Source organism: Salmo salar, chromosome ssa20, assembly GCF_905237065.1.
Source record: "Salmo salar chromosome ssa20, Ssal_v3.1, whole genome shotgun sequence".
Lineage (NCBI taxonomy): Eukaryota > Metazoa > Chordata > Actinopteri > Salmoniformes > Salmonidae > Salmo > Salmo salar.
In genome coordinates this window covers 43,868,504-43,888,125 of record NC_059461.1, presented here as the reverse complement: position 1 = coordinate 43,888,125, position 19,622 = coordinate 43,868,504, and the positions used below count along the sequence as shown (strand labels likewise).

Below are 19,622 nucleotides of genomic sequence, written 5' to 3'. Positions count from 1 at the left end.
TTTTCATTTCAACAATTTACTATCTGTGATGTGCTAGATGCCTTGCTTAAGATTGATGTAAAAAAAATCCGCTGAAGCTGATAAGCTTGATCCAATTTTGCTGCAACTCTCTGCCCCCAATTGATTAATCATTAACCAATGTTTTTTACCTGACGATTATATCTGGTACTATCCCCAAGGTTTGGAAGGCGGCCTATATACTCCCCCTTCACAAAAAGGTGCTGACCTCTGTGACCTAATCGGCCTATTTCTAAACTTTCTTACCCAGCTAAAATATTAGAATCTTTGATTAATTCTCAGCTAAGATCTTTCTTATCTTTGAAATGTATTGTAAATGTACATCAGTTGGGTTTTAGACCAGATCTCTGTTGCATCCCTAGTTTTAAATGTGGTTTTAGTTTTAACTGTATGGATAAAAGAAACATTGTGCTGCCCTCGATACTGTTGATCCCTCACCGCTAATTCAGAGGCTTTCCTTAAATGGCCTAGAACAGACTGCATGTAACTGGTTTAAAAATTACTTGACAGATAGAACTCAATGTATATCTACTTACGGCGTTAAATCAGGTTTCCTGGATATTACGAAAGGTGTCCCACAGGGGTCAATTCTGGGTCCTGTACTTTTACATTAACAATATCAACTTGTCTGTAAAAAACAATGTACCTGCACTTGTATGCCGATTCCATTCCTTTACTTTAGCTTTGTGCATTGTTGTGAAATAGTTAGATATTAGTTGTTAGATATTACTGCACTGTTGGAGCTAGAAACGTAAGTACTTTGCTTCACCCGCAATAACATCTGCTAAACACATGTATGTGACCAATATAATTTGATTTGATGCCGATGATAGTGTTGTGTATGCTATTGCTCCCACAGTTTACCAGGCTCCATCTGAACTATAGTCTGCCTTCATTGTATTACAGAACTGACCGGAAATTAGTACTGAATACAGGTAAAACTAAGTATATGTTCTCTACAGAGCATACAAATAATTCTGATGATTGAAGCATATGTACTTTGGATGGTGTCCATATTGATCATGTCCGTGCTTACAAATATCTGGGCATCTGGATAGATGAAAAGCTGTCTTTTAAAATGCATATTGGTGAGTTAGTTAAGAAGCTGAGAATAATAATGTGCTTCTTCTATAGAAATAGGTCCTGCCTCTCGCTAAATAATAGAAAGCGGATTATTCAGTCGACGTTTCTATCGGTCCTAGACTATGGCGACGTCATCTATATGAATGCAGCTGCCACTTCATTAAAGCCGTTAGATGCAGTTTATCGTAGTGCACTGTGCTTTATTACAGGTGACAGTTTTAGTACTCATCACTGCATTCTCTACCAGAAAGTTGGTTGGCCCTCTTTGATGTCACGTAGATAGATACATTGCTATGTTTTCATGTATAAAGCCCTTTTACAAAAAGTCCCACTGTACCTAGCATCATTACTAAACTTTAGACATAAGGAGTTACCACACCTGGTCTCAGGGAAGGCCAACTCTGGATATTCTTTTGGTCTCTACTGAGGTAGGTAAATCAGCTTTCGTGCACCTTACTTGTCGAACAATCTTTTTTTTATTTTTATTATTTGATATTCTGGTGCCTCTAGGGCAATTCAGAAAGCTAATTGAGGACCTTATGATGAATGTGTTTTATGACTTTTTTTCTTTCTGCTTGCATTTTGTATTTATATTTTGATGTGTGTATTTTCAGTAATTTCTGTAATTCAGGGCTCATCGGTAAAAGAGACCTTGGTTTCAGCTCCTGATAAAATAAAGGTTAAATAAACAATATCTACATCAACACAACCCAGGTTTGAGAGGTGACTTGCCCTGACAGTAGCGGTGTAGGTGCTCTTGACAGCCGATGTGTATTACATTAACATTTTAAACACACAGGTTTATGTTATGTTAATATCAAAACAATAGGGTCAGGTTTCTCTGGAAACTGGCACTAGAGGTGTGACAGTTGACACTCACTCTGACAGTAGCGGTGTAGGTGCTCTTGACAGCGGGGGTGTCGAAGCAGGGGAAGAAGGATCGGTTGCAGACAGAGTGGCCCTGAGTGAAGACTAGCGGGCGAGTCTGACCACACGTCAGCTCTGCGTCCAGCCACCAGATCTAGAGGGACCAGGAACCAATCAGAAACATGAATTTGTTAAACTTAAAGTGATCGTACACTGTCAAAGTCAATATTTGGTCGAACGTTGAGATGTGTCCAAATTCCAAGCTTTGTGTATTTCCAGCTATATACTGAAAATATAGACACCGAATTAAATCAGGAAATTAGACTACAAGCCTATCTTCCCATTTCATTTGGCATATAGCTCAATGCAACAGATGCCGTGCAACATGGACATGTATCAACATTAGACCACTTCTGATGTCTGAAAATGCGTGACAGACTTTGATTTTAGAGTGAACTGTCCCTTTAAAGAGGCATTGCAGACGACATTAAGAAAATTGTAAATTATGGGTTCTAGGCTGACTACATTGCAGAAGCATGCAAGATCTCACAATCCTTGATAGGTATTTAACATGATAGACATGGTGCACAACCATTCTGGCGGCGAAGGCAAGGGTGGGCAGTTTCCCCACACTCATTCACAACAAACAAACCTCCTGCACGTTGAGTTCAATAACTACAGACCGATGTATGGTGCGATGCTGGAGGAACCATCGAATATGAGTAGCCAACAGAGTAATATGAGAATAATGCGATTGCTGAATTTATGTAGTGATTCAAAACTAAGTGTTTTGATAACTTTCAAATGTAGTAACAGGTCCCTGTAGAATAAACAACCCTTTACATAAAACCATAGAAGCAGTGTTCTGCTAATATAACAATGTGCACCTTTCATATTTCATTGTCATTCCCAGCCGATAGAGATACTGTGCCTATCCACATTTTGTCTCATGATAATGGGGCTACCTTGGCAAACATGTCAGAGTGGTCATACAGTACCTTCGTGTGTGGTGTACCATATACAACAGGAGTTCCCTGATCCTAGTGCACAATACACAAGGTTTCTCCCTCCCCATAATGACTGATATCAACCAATTCAATCATTTTAAAAAAAGACAATGCAAGTAAAAGTTGTGTCTAGTAAAATGTTTATGGTTAGTGCCAGGTTTCTCTCCATTCAGACACATCAGGATCAAGCCCCGTCTGGACTTCATCACATCATCTTAGAAGTCTCCATGTACTGGCTCCATACATGTTTCTGTGAACACATACACACATAGGTCACTGTTCTATTACCAATGGCAGTTAGGGATAGGTGATATCTGACACACAAACAGGTACTATGTTGAAGTTTGAACAGGTCAGACTAAACCTACCTAATTCTGTTCTCCCCATTGAGGTGAGGTCATTGCCAGAGCCCTATTGATGGGCATAGCAGCAAAGATCAGCTCCTAGTCCCTCATCAAAGATACTGGTCGGTCACACACAAACACACACAGAGCACTGATTACATTATAAATGGTGGTTATGAGTAGCCTGGGGGAACCAACCTGATGGCAGATATTATTAAATGTGAAGTGAGATAGAATGGTGAACACAGCAATCAGGCTGGTTCCACCAGGCTAGGTTGTGTCCTGGACATTATATGCATCTATGTCAGTTTACATAAATTACGTTTCACAATTGTTTTATCAAATGTATCAAAGTAATTTAGTGGGTTACCTTGTGTATTTGTACAAATAATGAGCCTATAAAAGCTCTTGCCGCTGAAAGGTGAAGGGTGCTGTTGCAAACATGTGGCTGAGTTCATAAGAACGCTCACAGCGAGGGCATGTCAGCATGATGCTGATAAGGGCCCACTTGCTTGTCTTCAGCTGTAACTGGAAATCTCTCGAACCACTGCAGCAGGCAATCTCATGAGGTGGTGTTGACTGCAAGGGCCTGTAACAGGGTGATATAATAGACAGCCAAGTGATGAATTGTTTTTTGTTCTAAAGAAAGGATAACGCCTTTTGCTAATGCACTCCACAACCAAAATGACTCTACTGGTTGTTTCTGCTTGGCTGGGGAATTAGCTTACTAGTTTATCAAGCTAAGAATTTTCACATAACACACATTACCTGTTGTTGTTTATGAAGCCGTCTGTGCCATCAGGGCAGTATCTCCTGTCACTATTAGAGGCCTCATGATGGCATGTCCTTTTCATAAGAGTCAAGGGAGACTGGCAACAACATAGGAGGTGTCACAAGGGTACTTGTGTCGCATGACACACTTTTATTCTGAGGTCTTGCCTGACAAGCTGTGAAAATAGCAAGTGAACAGTGGATGAAATAATTTTTTGGAGGTCCCTAAACCATTCCAATCACATTGCTGGACATGTTATGATAGCCAACTTTGCTCCTTTTGGTAGGTCCCAGCATCCGTTCATGGCCAGGGGATCAGTTTGGCACCCAACTGTGCACTTGGTCTAACAGAAAAACAGGGTCAAAGATTGTTATCGTCCCTCAATTATAAACATGATTACGTTATTTCTTAAGCTGCGGTTGAAAGCTAATTCTATGCTTTACAGATGTAGACAGACTGGCTCCAGATTGGATTAGATTCAGGCCGGTGACGGTGCTAGCGATGATAGTGATAATGATTCTCAAAATATGCAAAGCAAGATGCATAACCAGCAGTCTATGGTCTAGCTACCGGTATACTCACTTTTCAGTCTCAAACGGCTGTGATCCTTTGATTTGAACGGTCTGGTGGCGATGAAACAATGGCATCCCATCCAATGAGGAGGTTCATTTATCTGGCCCAGGTTACCCCGGTGGGAGGAGTTTGACCCGGGTGAAAAGTGATTGCATTCATTTCAGAACCGGGCTGCCTCCCGGGCATTATAATAAATGTCTGACTCATATCGATGCCACATAGGCCGTTTCAAAAGGGATTAGTTGCTTTTTAGGGGCAGTTGCTCTTAAAAACTTTTTTAGGATGGTGGTTAGCTTTCTTGTCTGGAATTGGGCCAGTTAATGTAGCCATGGCATGACTAAACCAGTGTTGTGTTTGTACAGACAACAGAGCAATAAATGGAAGAAGGGAGTCGTGCAGGAAAAAGGAGAGGGATGTGAGAGAAAAGATCGACATTTTGAACAAAAACTAACAAACAAGACAAAAGCAAATGGATTAGACTGCAGTCACATACAGAAAACTGATAAATAACCCAATGTCAAAACACAGTATTAAAGTGTCCAAATCAATAACCAATATGCAGAAATAGTTTGTGATAAAACTAACACAGCTCAAAAACCAGACGGAATCTGGGAATAATGGGTACATCACTTTTCAGCTGTGCTAACATAATTCAAAAGGGTTTTCTAATGATCAATTAGCCTTATAAAATGATAAACTTGGATTAGCTAACACAACATGCCATTGGAACACAGGAGTGATGGTTGTTGATAATACGCCTATGTAGATATTCCATTAACAAATAAATCAGCCTTTTCCAGCTACAATAGTCATTTACAACATTAACAATGTCTACACTGTATTTCTGATCAATGTGATGTTATTTTAATGGACCAAAAAATTTGCTTTCTTTCAAAAACAAGGACATTTCTAAGTGACCCCAAACTTTTTAGCTGTAGTGAATATAAATGTATATATTTTTTATTACAAATATTTGGTGACCAATCACAAGTGGGGCACCGCCCCTAATGGGTGGCCCGCCGGTGGAGCAAACACCCAAAATCTTTGCCTCCTGTTATATTGATTTCAATATGATATCCATGGAAGGGATTAACACTTACCACGTTGGCAACCCACTTGAATCAAAATGCAACCCTAAGCACACAGCCAAGACAATGCAGGAGTGGCTTCGGGACATGTCTCTGAATGTCCTTGAGTGGCCCAGCCAGAGCCCAGACTTGAACCCGATTGAACATCTCTGAAGAGACCTGAAAATAGCCGTGCAGCGACGTTCCCCATCCAACCTGATAAAGCTTGAGAGGATCTGTAGAGAAGGATGGGAGAAACTCCCCAAATACAGTTGTGCCAAGCTTGAAGCGTCATACCGAAGAAGACTCGGGGCTGTAATCGCTGCCAAAGGTGCTTCAAGAAATTACTGAGTAAATTGTCTGAATACTTATGTAAATGTGATAGTTTTTATATTTAATAAATTAGCAAACATTTCTAAAATCCTGTTTTTGCTTTGTCATTATGGGGTATTGAGTGTAGATTGATGAGGGAAAAAAATAAACAATTGAATCTATTTTAGAATAAGATTGTAACCTAACAAAATGTGGGGGAAAAATCCAGGGGTCTGAATACTTTCCGAAGGCACTGTAGGTGTTTTTATGCTGTTGTTCAAAAGTGAAATAGGTGTATTCATGCTGTTTTTCAAACGCACATATCGGTTTTATATAAGTAGTTCGAAAACTTGGCATCATATTTCTGTCATGCTGCTTTGTTGATAATTCCAACCAATTCAGCCAATCAGTGGCCGCCACTGGCATCTTTTTAATTGTATTTTTAAATCATCACTGTATGTGTTAATTTCATGAAAATAACTCCAAACATATATGTTTTATAATTTATTTCCCTGAGCCTCCTTTTGCCATTGAAATGCTCAGTCTAAACATGTGGGCGTGTTGATGCATATTTAAATATATTCATATACACACAGCCCTGATTGGCGGATAGGATCATAGACACTAGAGAGCCTACCCCGCTTACCCCTTCAAAGTAGGAGAAAACACATATGCAATTTCAGTGTTATTTCAACCTTATAGTGTGGAAATATCATCACTGGTTAATAATTTTTACATCACTGGTTAGAAGAGAATTTGTTGAAGACAGATGGAGATTCTGGGAGGCTGCTGAAATGGGGCAGAAACAAATCAGTTGCTATGTTACTTTACTTCAACGAATTACGACCCGGCATAGGATTTCAACACTGACTAGTGTTGGCTGTTATTTAGGTGATAGTTTGAACCTGAAATCGGTGTATTGTCGTGCGGCTATCGGCTTTTATACAGAGAGTGCCCAAAATTTTCTGTGCCATTTTGAACTTAAAAAATTAGAACGGCGTTCTAAGTCCTGCCAAGGACAGATGCGTACAAAATCAACAGTATCAAACCAAATATACAGTTGAAGTCGGAAGTTTACATACACTTAGGTTGGAGTCATTAAAACTAGTTTTTCAACCAGTCCACAAATTTCTTGTTAACAAACTATAGTTTTGGCAAGTCGGTTAGGACATCTACTTTGTGCATGACACAAGTCATTTTTCCAACAATTGTTTACAGACAGATTATTTCACTTATAATTCACTGTATCACAATTCTAGTGGGTCAGAAGTTTACATACACTAAGTTGACTGTGCTTTTAGACCTCCACAAGTCTGGTTCATCCTTGGGAGCAATTTCCAAACGCCTGAAGGTACCACATTGATCTGTACAAACTATAGTATGCAAGTATAAACACCATGGGACCACACAGCCATCATACCGCTCAGTAAGGAGACCCATTCTGTCTCCTAGAGATGAACGTACTTTGGTGCGGAAAGTGCAAATCAATCCCAGAACAGCAAAGGACCTTGTGCCTTGTGAAGATGCTGGAGGAAACAGGTATAGAATTATCTATATCTACAGTAAAACGAGTCCTATATCGACATAACCTGAAAGGCCGCTCAGCAAGGAAGAAGCCATTGCTCCAAAACCGCCATAAAAAAAAGCCAGACTACAGTTTGCAACTGCACATGGGGACAAAGATCGTACTTTTTGGAGAAACGTCCTCTGGTCTGATGAAACCAAAATATAACTGTTTGGCCATAATGACCATCGTTATGTTTGGAGGAAAAAGGGGGAGGCTTGCAAGCCGAAGAACACCATCCCAACTGTGAAGCACGGGGGTGGCAGCATCATGTTGTGGGGGTGCTTTGCTGCAGGAGGGAGTGGTGCACTTCACAAAATAGATGGCATCATGAGGGAAATTATGTGGGTATATTGAAGAACATCTCAAGACATCAGTCAGGATGTTAAAGCTTGGTCGCAAATGGGTCTTCCAAATGGACAATGACCCCAAGCATACTTCCAAAGTTGTGGCAAAATGGCTTAAGGACAACAAAGTCAAGGTATTGGAGTGGCCATCACAAAGCCCAGACCACAATCCCATATAAAATGTGTGGGCAGAACTGAAAAAGTGTGTGCGAGCAAGGAGGCCTACAAACCTGACTCAGTTACACCAGCTCTGTTTAGAGGAATGGGCCAAAATTCAACCAACTTATTGTGAGAAGCTTGTGGAAGGCTACTCTAAATGTTTGACCCAAGTTAAACAATTTAAAAGGCAATTCTACCAAATACTAATTGAGTGTATGTAAACTTCTGACCTACTGGGAATGTGATGAAAGATATTAAAGCTGAAATAAATCATTCTACTATTATTCAGACATTTCAAATTCTTAAAATAAAGTGGTGATCCTATCTGACCTAAGAAATTGAATTTTTACTAGGATTAACTGTCAGGAATTGTGAAAAACTGAGTTTAAATGTATTTGGCTAAGATGTATGTAAACTTCCGACTTCAACTGTATGAATCTGTTTAAAGCAATCAATTCAATATACTCGTGATGACTAAAAACTTTTATAAAGAAGCAAAAAATTGCGTAATTCCACAACATTTTATGTGGTAAAAATGTGAGCTTGTAATGTAGTAACTGTCCACATTGGGCAAATTGGTGTAATATAAAATAATGAATGTACCACAAGCAGACATTAACTGAAAGACGATCCCCAGCGATTACCCACGATGTTAACTAACAATTGAATTCAATAATTCATTGTTTGAGACGACAGTACAACCATCAAGATTAGGGATGCACGATATATCGGTAAGCATATCAGAATCGGCCGACATTAGCTGAAAATGCCAACATCGGCATGGGCCCAATGTCTAGTAGAGGTCGACCGATTATGGTTTTTCACCACCGATACCGATTACTGGATGACCCCCCCCCCCAAAAAAAAGATTAATCGGCCAATTTTTTTTATTCCTTTATTTGTAATAATGACAATTACAACAATACTGAATGAACACTGATTTTAACTTAATATAATAGATCAATAAAATCAATTTAGCCTCAAATAAATAATGAAACATGTTCAATTTGCTTTAAATAATGCAAAAACAAGTTGTTGGAGAAGAAAGTAAGTGCAATATGTGCCATGTAAAAAAGCTAACGTTTAAGTTCCTTGCTCAGAACATGAGAACATATGAAAGCTGGTGGTTCCTTTTAACATGAGTCTTCAATATTCCCAGGTAAGATGTTTTAGGTTGAAGTTATTATAGGAATTATAGGACTATTTCTCTCTATATGATTTGTATTCCCTGTGGCTCAGTTGGTAGAGCATGGTGTGTGCAACGCCAGGGTTGTGGGTTCAATTCCCAGTACAACAAAAAAATGCATGACATGCATTCACTACTGTAAGTCGCTCTGGATAAGAGTGTCTGCTAAATGACTAAAATGTAAATTTAAAATGTATTTCATATACCTTTGACTATTGGATGTTCTTATAGGCACTTTATTATTGCCAGTGTAACAGTATAGCTTCCGTCCCTCTCCTCGCTCCTACCTGGGCTTGAACCAGGAACACATCGGCAACAGCCACCCTCGATGCAGCGTTACCCATGCAGAGTAAGGGAAACAACTACTCCAAGTCTCAGAGTGAGTGACGTTTGAAACGCTATTAGTGAGCACCCGGCTAACTAGCTAACCATTTCACATCGGTTACACCAGCCTAATCTCATGAATAGATAGGCTTGAACTCATAAACAGCGCAATGCATTGCGATGGGCTGCTGGCAAAACGCACGAAAGTGCTATTTTGAATGAACGCTTACGAGCCTGCTGGTGCCTACCACCGCTCAGTAAGACTGCTCTATCAAATCATAGACTTAATTATAACATAAAAACACACAGAAACACGAACCTTAGGTCATTAATATGGTCGAATCCGGAAACTATCATCTCAAAAACAAAACGTTATTCCTGTTACATTGCACAATCTTCAATGTTATATCATAATTACGTAAAATTCTGGCAAATTAGTTCGCAACGAGCCAGGCGGCCCAAACTGTTGCATATACCCTGACTGCGTGCAATGAATGCAAAATGACACAATTTCATCTGGTTAATATTGCCTGCTAACCTGGATTTCTTTTAGCTAAATATGCAGGTTTAAAAATATATACTTCTGAGTATTGATTTTAAGAAAGGCATTGATGTTTATGGTTGGGTACAGTCGTGCAACGATTGTGCTTTTTTTGCAAATGCGCTTTTGTTAAATCATCCCCGTTTGGCGAAGTCGGCTGTCTTTGTTAGGAAGAAATAGTCTTCACAGTTCGCAAAGAGCCAGGCGGCCCAAACTGCTGCATATACCCTGACTCTGTTTGCAAGAGAAGTGACACACTTTCCCTAGTTAAAAGAAATTCATGTTAGCAGGCAATATTAACTAAATATGCAGGTTTCAAAATATATACCTGTGTATTGATTTTAATTAAGGCATTGATGTTTATGGTTGGAGCAACGTGTTCCTAAGCGATTATATGCAACGCAGGACAGGCTAGATAAACTAGTAATATCATCAACCATGTGTAGTTAACTAGTGAAGATGATTGATTGTTTGTTTTTATAAGATAAGTTTAATGCTAGCTAGCAACTTACCTTGGCTTCTTACTGCATTCGCGTAACAGGCAGGCTCCTCGTGGAGTGCAATGTAAAGCAGGTGGTTAGAGCATTGGACTAGTTAACCGTAAGGTTGCAAGATTGAATCCCTGAGCTGACAAGGTAAAAATCTGTCGTTCTGCCCCTGAACAAGGCAGTTAACCCACCGTTCCTAGGCCGTCATTGAAAATAAGAATGTGTTCTTAACTGACTTGCCCAGTTAAATAAAGGTCTAAAAAATAAAATAAAAATCGGACAAATCGGCGTCCAAAAATATCGATTTCCGATTGTTATGAAAACTTGAAATCAGCCCTAATTAATCGGCCATTCCAATTAATCGGTCGACCTCTAATGTCTAGTTTAACGCCGATGTGCAAAACCGATGTCAAAGCTGACGTGCATACCTATATAACATAGGTAGATGACGTAATGACTCCACGAAAAATATAGCTCCACACGTGCAACACAGCATTCCAAACCTAGCCCACAATTTCTGCTGTGTGGATCAAGCAGTAAACAAGTCAAGCAGTCATTTGAAAGAGTAAGAAAATTTCAGCGAGACAACTCAAAGTTGAAATCCATTATCGCCAAGATAATATAATTCATTGCCCTTGACAATCAACCATTCTCTGACGTGAATGATGTTGGCTTTCGCCGACTGGTCGAGCACCTCGAGCCCCGGTACACACTACCAAGTAGGCGCTATTTTTCAGATGTTGCCCTACCGGAAATACACAGTATTGTTGAAACGCACATCCGTGAGCTTCTTGCTATGGGCGTCACTGCTATTAGCGTCACTGCTATTAGCTTCACGACTGACATTTGGACCAGTGATGTCAGCCCCATGAGCACGCTGACAACTGGCTCGAGAAATAAGCTCATCAACTGCATCAGACGTAATACCCTCTGTCATGGCATTGAAACACCTGCTCAACAAAACCCCACTGTCTATGTCGGAAATTAACTTGGAAAAGTACTCTACTAGAGGCTGTGAACAAGCAATTCGGTGGCATACTCTCTGAGCTTCTACTGTGTCGCCACCATGCTTGATGCTAGGTACAAGGACCGCTACTTCGATGCAGACAAGAAACATGGTTTACGTGAAATGTTAGACACAGCTGGACAAGATGGAAAGGGACACAGTGACAGTGCGCATGAGAAAGAAAGGCCACAGACAGACAAAGCTGAAACTTCACTGCTTGATATGTATGATGAAATCCTGGTTGAGAATGAACCGACTGAACAACGAAACAGCACAGCAAGTAAGTAAAATAAATAGGTTTTGATTATGTTTTACTGGCAATGGGGACATACGTAAATTCCAACAAAATAACTTTTTGGTCAGTGTGTGTGTGTGTATGTTTCAACTATTTAACTGTACTCGAATGCTTAAAAGGCCGCTAAAATTGTAAACATCGGTATCAGATTTTTTGGCAAGGAACATATTGGATATATCGGTATCGGCCAAAAATGTCATATCGGTGCATCCCTAATCAAGATTAATTGTCAGATCCAACAGCAGATCTCTTAGTTTCGTGGGTCCTGGAACTAGTATCTCTGTTTCGTCCGAGTTTAAAAGTAAACTCGGACAAAACAGAGATGCTTGTTCTAGGTCCCAAGAAACAAAGAGATCTGCTGTTGGATCTGACAATTAATCTTGATGGTTGTACAGTCATCTAAAAAAAACTGTGAAGGCCCTCGGTGTTACTCTGGACAATGATCTCTCTATTGACGAAACTATCAATATTTCATGGACAGCTTTTTTCAAATTTTGTAACATTGCAAAAATCTAAAACTTTTTGTCCAAAAATTATGCAGAAAAGCTAATCCATGCTTTTTTCACTTCTAGATTAGACTACTGCAATGCTCTACTCTTCGGCTACCCGGATAAAGCACTAAATAAAATTCAGTTAGTGCTAAACACGGCTGCTAGAATCCTGAACAGAAGCAAAACATTTCTAAGCAAACAGCTGGAGGCAGGGCTTTCTCCTATATAGCTCCATTTTTATGGAATGGTCTGCCTATCCATGTGAGAGACGCAGACTCGATCTCGACCATTAAGTCTTTCCTGAAGAATCATCTATTCAGTAGGTCCTATGATTGAGTGTAGTCTGGCCCAGGGGTGCAAGGTGAACGGCAAGGCACTGGAGCGACGAACTGCCCTTGCTGTCTCTACCTGGCCTGCTGAGTCACTCACTGGCTTTCTAGTGCTCTTCCATGCCGTCCCTAGGAGGGGTGCGTCACTTGAGTGGCTTGAGTCACAGACATGATCTTCCTGTCCGGTTTTGCCCCCCCCCTTGGGCTCGTGCAGTGGAGGAGATCTTTGTGGGCTATACTCAGCCTTGTCTCAGGATAGTACGTTTGTGGTCTGTTGATATCCCTCTAGTGGTGTGGGGGCTTGTGCTTTGGCAAAGTGGATGGGGTTATATCCTGCCTGGTTGGCCCTGTCCGGGGGTATCGTCGGACGGGACCAGTTTCCCCCGACCCACCCCTGGTCTCAGTCTCCAGTATCTATGCTGCAATAGTCTATTTGCCAGAGGGCTAGGGTCAGTCTGTTATATCTGGTGTAATTCTCCTTTCTTATCTGGTGTCCTGTGTGAATTTAAGTATGCTTCCTTTAATTCTCTCTCTCCCCTCCCGGAGGACCTGAGCCCTAGGACTACCTGGCCTGATGACTCCTGGCTTTCCCCAGTCCACCTGGGTGTGCTGCTGCTCTAGTTTCAACTGTTCTGCCTGCAGCTAGGGAACCCTGACCATGACCTGTTCACCGGACGTGCTAGGCTGGGTTTCTGTATAGCACTTTGACCTCTGCTGATGTAAAAAGGGCTTTATAAACAAATGATTAAATTTGATGGATTGTGTTAGTCAAAGTATGATACTATATTTGGGCTTGAAGTGGGAAATCCGAAGCCGGGACCTGGAATTTTTTTATGTGTCAATGTCGTGACATTTTACTTGAAAATGTACATAATCCATTGGATATGAAAAGCCTGCCAGCAGCCTACCTACTAAAGGTTGCGCCTTGTCCATTACAATGTAGAAAAACACATGCATCTTATGGAAGATGCCAATACTTTGGAGATAACAATAAATGGCAAAGCAAAGTTATCCTAAAATGCTTATGACAAATCCAGCTCCAGAACCAGCCTAGCCAGATGGCTAATCTTTTGAATACGGTGTTGTAAAAAACAAAAAAAACAATAAGTTTAGGAAGATAGCTGTCAGTTCCCTATTTGTAGATGTTTCTCCACTCCACGTGGAAATCACCATGAAGTTCTTTCCCCACCCCAATTCGTGAATATGTATAAGTAGCCTACTTTATTCTTTGGAAGTCGAACCTAAACAAGCATTTCCGTTCTAGGGCAAAAATGACGTTGAAATAGGGGCGGCATTGCCCTCTGGTGGGCGCCTTTAAAATATGACAATGAAGCACAGTAAATTAAGCATACTCATTAAATTGTTTAAAAAAAAATAATGACATCTATTGCTTACTTAGTGAGCCTTACTACTTTAACAATGGAGAGTTTAAAAATGCTCCTAAGTTACATTTAACCGTGCGCTCTAGACTGTGCAGTAGCCTGAACCTTTAAAGTGACCTTACCGCAGGACCGTCTGTCGTTGTGTAGCGAACGGTGATCTGGAAAGCCCGATGCGGTCGTATCACATAGGCTGGGAGGCTGATATTCAGCGAAGATCCATAGTCTGTGAATGGGTCTACCCGATAGGTGAGCGACGGGGAAATGTCCTGGGCACCGGTGGTGCCAGGCACCTTGCAGTCTATGGAATGAATTAGCAAGGATGGGTGAGTGTCCAAAACCAAAGTCTGCACTCCTGGTTGGAGAGCCACAAGTTCCAGGACTTGCCACCCAGTGATCTCCTTTACTGCAAAGTTGAGGCGGAGGTCGAGATGGAAGTGGCGAAGCTTGAAGCAGTGGAAGTTGGACGCAGAGGCGATGTCGACAAGGCGACACTGACCCAGACCTTGACCGCCCTCACACGACTTGCTAGGCACTGTGAGCACTTTGCGGCAGCAACACAGTGTCGGACGCTGGAATTGGGCCATTATAACCTCCAGGGAGGAATAAATGACCGCGCAAAAAGGAACAACAACCGTAGTTGAAGCGTATAAAATGTGGAAATTAGCTAGATATGTCAGCTCCAGAGTAGCTGCCACATAGCTAATGAGCTAGCTGCCGACATGTTACTTTGTAGAAAAGGGCCTTTGGTTGGGCAACTACTTCCAGAGTGACATTACGAACAAAAAACATTAGAAAAAAAGTGTTTCAGAAAAGGACATCAAAACAAAAACAATATGTAAAATCCATCGGGACCGAAGTTGAACGAGTTCTGCATTTCCAAGTCTTAGACTTACGCAAAGAGAGAAGATTCTGGGCGACTGTTAGACAGACTTGTGAGAAACAATGTAGCGCGAATAAATAAAAAGAAAAGGGTGAACATACTGAAGAGGGGAAAAGTTTAAATGAAAGGAGTTTGGGCTATGTGACTCCCGTAGAAAACAGGAAGTAAAAAAAAAAAACTGGGAGGAAATATTTGAGACAGGAAAGTTTTAAAGCTGTAGAATGTAGGGGGGCGCTACAGAGACGAGAGTGGACTCAGCAAGGTAACCTATACATAGCAACATGTAGCTTAATTAGCCTTAGCATCAGCTCTAACGCGACGTTAACAAAACGCATATATTTCTGTAGCCTTCTTCCACGGAGCGAATAGTCATTGAATGTAAAACAAATTGGCGTTGCACAAGTGACATGCATTATGCAGGAAACTGCGTGAAACTGATACATATTTCACACTCATGGCAGAGAAAGGTAGCCAGCCATAGTGTAAATGTGATACTTTATATCAATGGGTATCCGTTTGCATAGCCGGAAACCACCATCCCCTGAGAGTAGTTACAATGTATAACCTTTATTCGTAATTGTTTCCTCGTTGCCGTGGATATGTTGTTGGTGTCCTTGGCTTGCGCTCAGCGGTTTGTAGGGGGCAAGCGGGGGGAGGGGTGTTCCCGACCCGGAATTCTACAGGAGGACGATGGAGGGGATGCCGCCGTGCGCATGACGACAAACGTGCAGTTGCTCCGCGTGAACCAGATGATGCCCCAGTTTCTCCACAATCCACATTCAAGCCCATGTTTGCACTAGCAGTTCTGGGGGGGGGGCAGTGCCCCTATGACAATTTTGGACCCCCTTGTGGCCCCCCTAAATGTGGAGTATGACATAATTTTTACATAACACATTTTTGTTATCGTTCTTTTTTTACATCCTATATTAGACAGTGGCAACAGGGAACATGGTCTTTTGTGAAGAAAACGATATGACAACAATAACATCTAATGTAACTGGCCCCTCTAACAGTACAACTGGCCCCAGCTTGTTTTTCTGCAAACCTACAAAGGCCTCCTTACTGTCCCTAGAATTTCTAAGCAAACAGCTGGAGGCAGGGCTTTCTCCTATAGAGCTCAATTTTTATGGAATGGCCTGCCTATCCATGTGAGAGACGCAGACTCGGTCTCAACCTTTAAGTCTCTATTGAAGACTCATCTCTTCAGTAGGTCCTATGATTGAGTGTAGTCTGGCCCAGGAGTGTGAAGGTGAACGGAAAGGCACTGGAGCAACGAACCGCCCTTGCTGTTTCTGCCTGGCTGGTTCCCCTCTCTCCACTGGGATTCTCTGCCTCAAACCCTATTACAGGGGCTGAGTCACTGGCTTACTTGTGCTCTTCCATGCCGTCCCTAGGAGGGGTGTGCCACTTGAGTGGGTTGAGTCACTGACGTGATCTTCCTGTCTGGGTTGGCGCGCCCCCTTGGGTTCATGCCGTGGGGGAGATCTTCGTGGGCTATACTCGGCCTTGTCTCAGGATAGTACGTTGGTGGTTGAAGATATCCCTCTAGTGGTGTGGGGGCTGTGCTTTGGCAAAGTGGGTGGGGTTATATCCTGCCTATTTTGCCCTGTCCGGGGGGTATCGTCTCCCGACCCCTCCTATCTCAGCCTCCAGTATTTATGCTGCAATAGTTTATGTGTCGGGTGGCTAGGGTCAGTCTGTTATATATGGAGAATTTCTCCTGTCTTATCCGGTGTCCTGTGTGAATTTCAGTTTTTGCTCTCTCTCTGAGACCTAGGACCATGCCTCAGGACTACTTGGCATGATGACTCCTTGCTGTCCATCTGGTCGTGCTGCTGCTCCAGTTTCAACTGTTCTGCCTGCGGCTACGGAACCCTGACCTGTTCACTGGACGTGCTACCTTGTCCCAGACCTGCTGTTTTCAACTCTCTAGAGACAGCAGGAGTGGTAAAGATACTCTGAATGATCGGCTATGAAAAGCCAACTGACGTTTACTCCTGAGGCACAACCACTGTGATTATTATTATTTGACCCTGCTGGTCATCTATGAACATTTGAACATCTTAGCCATGTTCTCCACCCGGCACAGCCGGAAAAGGACTGGCCACCCCTCATAGCCTGGTTCCTCTCTAGGTTTCTTCCTAGGTTCCTGCCTTTCTAGGGAGTTTTTCCTAGCCACCGTGCTTCTACACCTGCATTGCTTGCTGTTTGGGGTTTTAGGCTGGGTTTCTGTATAGCACTTTGTGACATCCGCTGATGTAAGAAGGGCTTTATAAATACATTTGATTGATATTTATCTCAAGTTTTGTGCACAAATTCTTTTGCATCCCTGTTTGTGAGCATTTCTCATTTGCCAAGATCTATCCACCTGACAGGTGTGGCATCTCAAGAGCTGATTAAACAGCATGATCATTTCACAGGTGTACCTTGTGCTTGGGACAATAAAAGGCCACTTAAGCAGTTTTGTCACACAACACGATGCCAACATAGTTGGCAGTACGTCCAACTGGCCTCAACGCCTCAGATCATGTGTAACCACGCCAGCCCAGGACCTCTCAAGTGGGTGGGCCTACCTATACCCTATACCCATCCATGGCTTCACCCCTGCACGGTCATGTGAAATCCATAGATTAGGGCCTAATGAATTTATTTCAATTGACTGATGTCCTCATAAGAACTCAGTACAATCGTTGAAATTGTTGCATGTTGCGTTTATATATTTTTTCAGTATACATCAAACATGGATACAGGCACAACTGTCTTCACCGGCATAATGAATGAGGCACCAAATATTCTGGACATTCCTCGCAAAATATTTCTTCCAGCACTTGGGCTTTTGTTGCATTGCATGCACTATCACAACAGCTATTCATCACTTGATTTACGAAAATTCCTTGATGGATCAAATGATGATGTGTGAAAATATGGCGTAACTAATCAGCTTGACACCAAATGCACATCCAACAAGTATTATGGATAATTATTGAAGAACCACATTAATGACAGTATCAATTTATCTTTAAGCATCAAGGTAAGGTGAGGGGGGCCAAACTTCCTGCCATTCAGGACCTCTATACCAGGCGGTGTCAGAGGAAGGCCCAAAAAATTGCCAAAGACTCCAGCCACCCTAGTCATAGACTGTTCTCTCTGCTACCGCACGGCAAGCAGTACCGGAGCGCCAAGCCTAGGTCCAAAAGGCTTCTTAACAGCTTCTACCCCCAAGCCATGAGACTCCTGAACAGCTAATCAAGTGGCTACCTGGACTATTTGCATTGTCCCCCACCCCCCACTTTTACACTGCTGCTACTTTCTGTTTATTATCCATGCATAGTCACATATTTGTTATTTTGCTTATTTTTTATTTTATTTATTTTTTACTTCAGTTCATTTTAGTAAATACTTTAACATTTTTTTACTTAACTGCATTGTTGGTTGAGGACTTGTAAGCATTTCACTGTAAGGTCTACACCTGTTGTATTCGGAGCATGTGACAAATACGATTTGATTCTTTCGGTTAGAAGCATTCAATTTTGCAATCACATTTATTATTTTGGATTTGTGTGCCCATTAACGTTTTTTCACCCTGTAACATAAGGAGACACAATGTTATCTAGTTACACTGCATTTCTGAGATCTCTAAACAAAAAACTGTCCGTCAGCTAGATCCAGGATTCTTACAGGGTTCAATGTCTTATTTAACTGATTAATGCTTGATATATGATATAATGACATCTTACACTGACGTAAATGCAAGGACAGAAAAGTAATGTTTTATGTCACATGATTTTGGAGATATCCATTAAGACATCAACCATCATAATGGGTTAAACAGGTTTTAAATCAACTCGGGAATTTGATTGAATATAGCTATTGATTGTGTGTGTGCATTTGTGTTGTCAGTATTAATGTGTGTGCATGTTATGTGTGTGTGTGAGCAAATGTCTGTGTATTGGAGTGTCTGTGTGAGTGTGCATCAGCGTTATACGATCGAGGACGGGGCAGTTGCCATACCAAGTAGTGATGCAGCCAGTCAAGATGCTAACAGTGGTGCAGCTGTAGAACGTTTTGAGGAGAAAGAGGCGCTGTCACGCCTTCATGACTGCGTGTGGACCATTTTAAGCCCTTAGAGAAACTTGAAGCTCTCGCCCTGCTCCACTGCAGCCCTGTCGATGTGGATGGGGCATACTCGTTTCCTGGAGTCCACGATCAGCTCCTGGCTCTTACTGACGTTGAGGGAGAGGTTTTTGTCCTGGCACAACACTACCAGGTCACTGTCTGTAAACAGCGGCATAGGCAGAAATTGCTGTGTGGCTGGGCATAAGTAAAAGTGACTGGGTCAACATTTTCCAGCAAAAATACCCTGACATATTTACGTGAACATTTTTGCAATCAAATAGCATAATTTAACACATAACACAAGATACATTTTACATTTACATCAGACGCTCTTATCCAGACCAAGAAACACCACAAATTTCCCTTCAGAAGCAAGCCCGTTAGTAGCAGTAGTGTAGGCCTAGTGATATTTCTTTAGGCACTGGTGTGTTTTTCGTGTGTTTTTATTTGCAACAGGCCTACAAAACAGGC

General features: G+C 41.7%; 1 protein-coding gene and 1 long non-coding RNA gene across 3 annotated transcripts in view; both read right to left on the bottom strand.

The window, feature by feature from the left end:
• Nucleotides 1-15,706, bottom strand: part of rnpepl1 (arginyl aminopeptidase like 1) — a 44,531-nt gene extending 28,825 nt beyond the window's left edge. The window contains exons 1-2 of the mRNA XM_014161944.2: nucleotides 14,278-15,706; nucleotides 1,982-2,122 (exon numbers count right to left, since the gene is read on the bottom strand). Coding sequence (XP_014017419.1) covers nucleotides 1,982-2,122; nucleotides 14,278-14,739 — 603 coding nt within the window. The 5' untranslated portion in view covers nucleotides 14,740-15,706. The remainder of the gene's footprint in view (nucleotides 1-1,981; nucleotides 2,123-14,277) is intronic.
• LOC106580653 (uncharacterized) lies at nucleotides 3,099-5,898 on the bottom strand. 2 transcript variants are annotated; one of them, XR_006760938.1, is made up of 4 exons: nucleotides 4,088-5,898; nucleotides 3,690-3,908; nucleotides 3,344-3,438; nucleotides 3,099-3,225 (listed from the first exon to the last, which is right to left on the bottom strand). It is a non-coding gene; the product is annotated as an uncharacterized lncRNA (long non-coding RNA). The 2 variants fall into 2 exon arrangements; XR_001322933.2 differs by having other exon boundaries at nucleotides 3,344-3,908.
• Nucleotides 15,707-19,622: the final 3,916 nt, after the last annotated feature.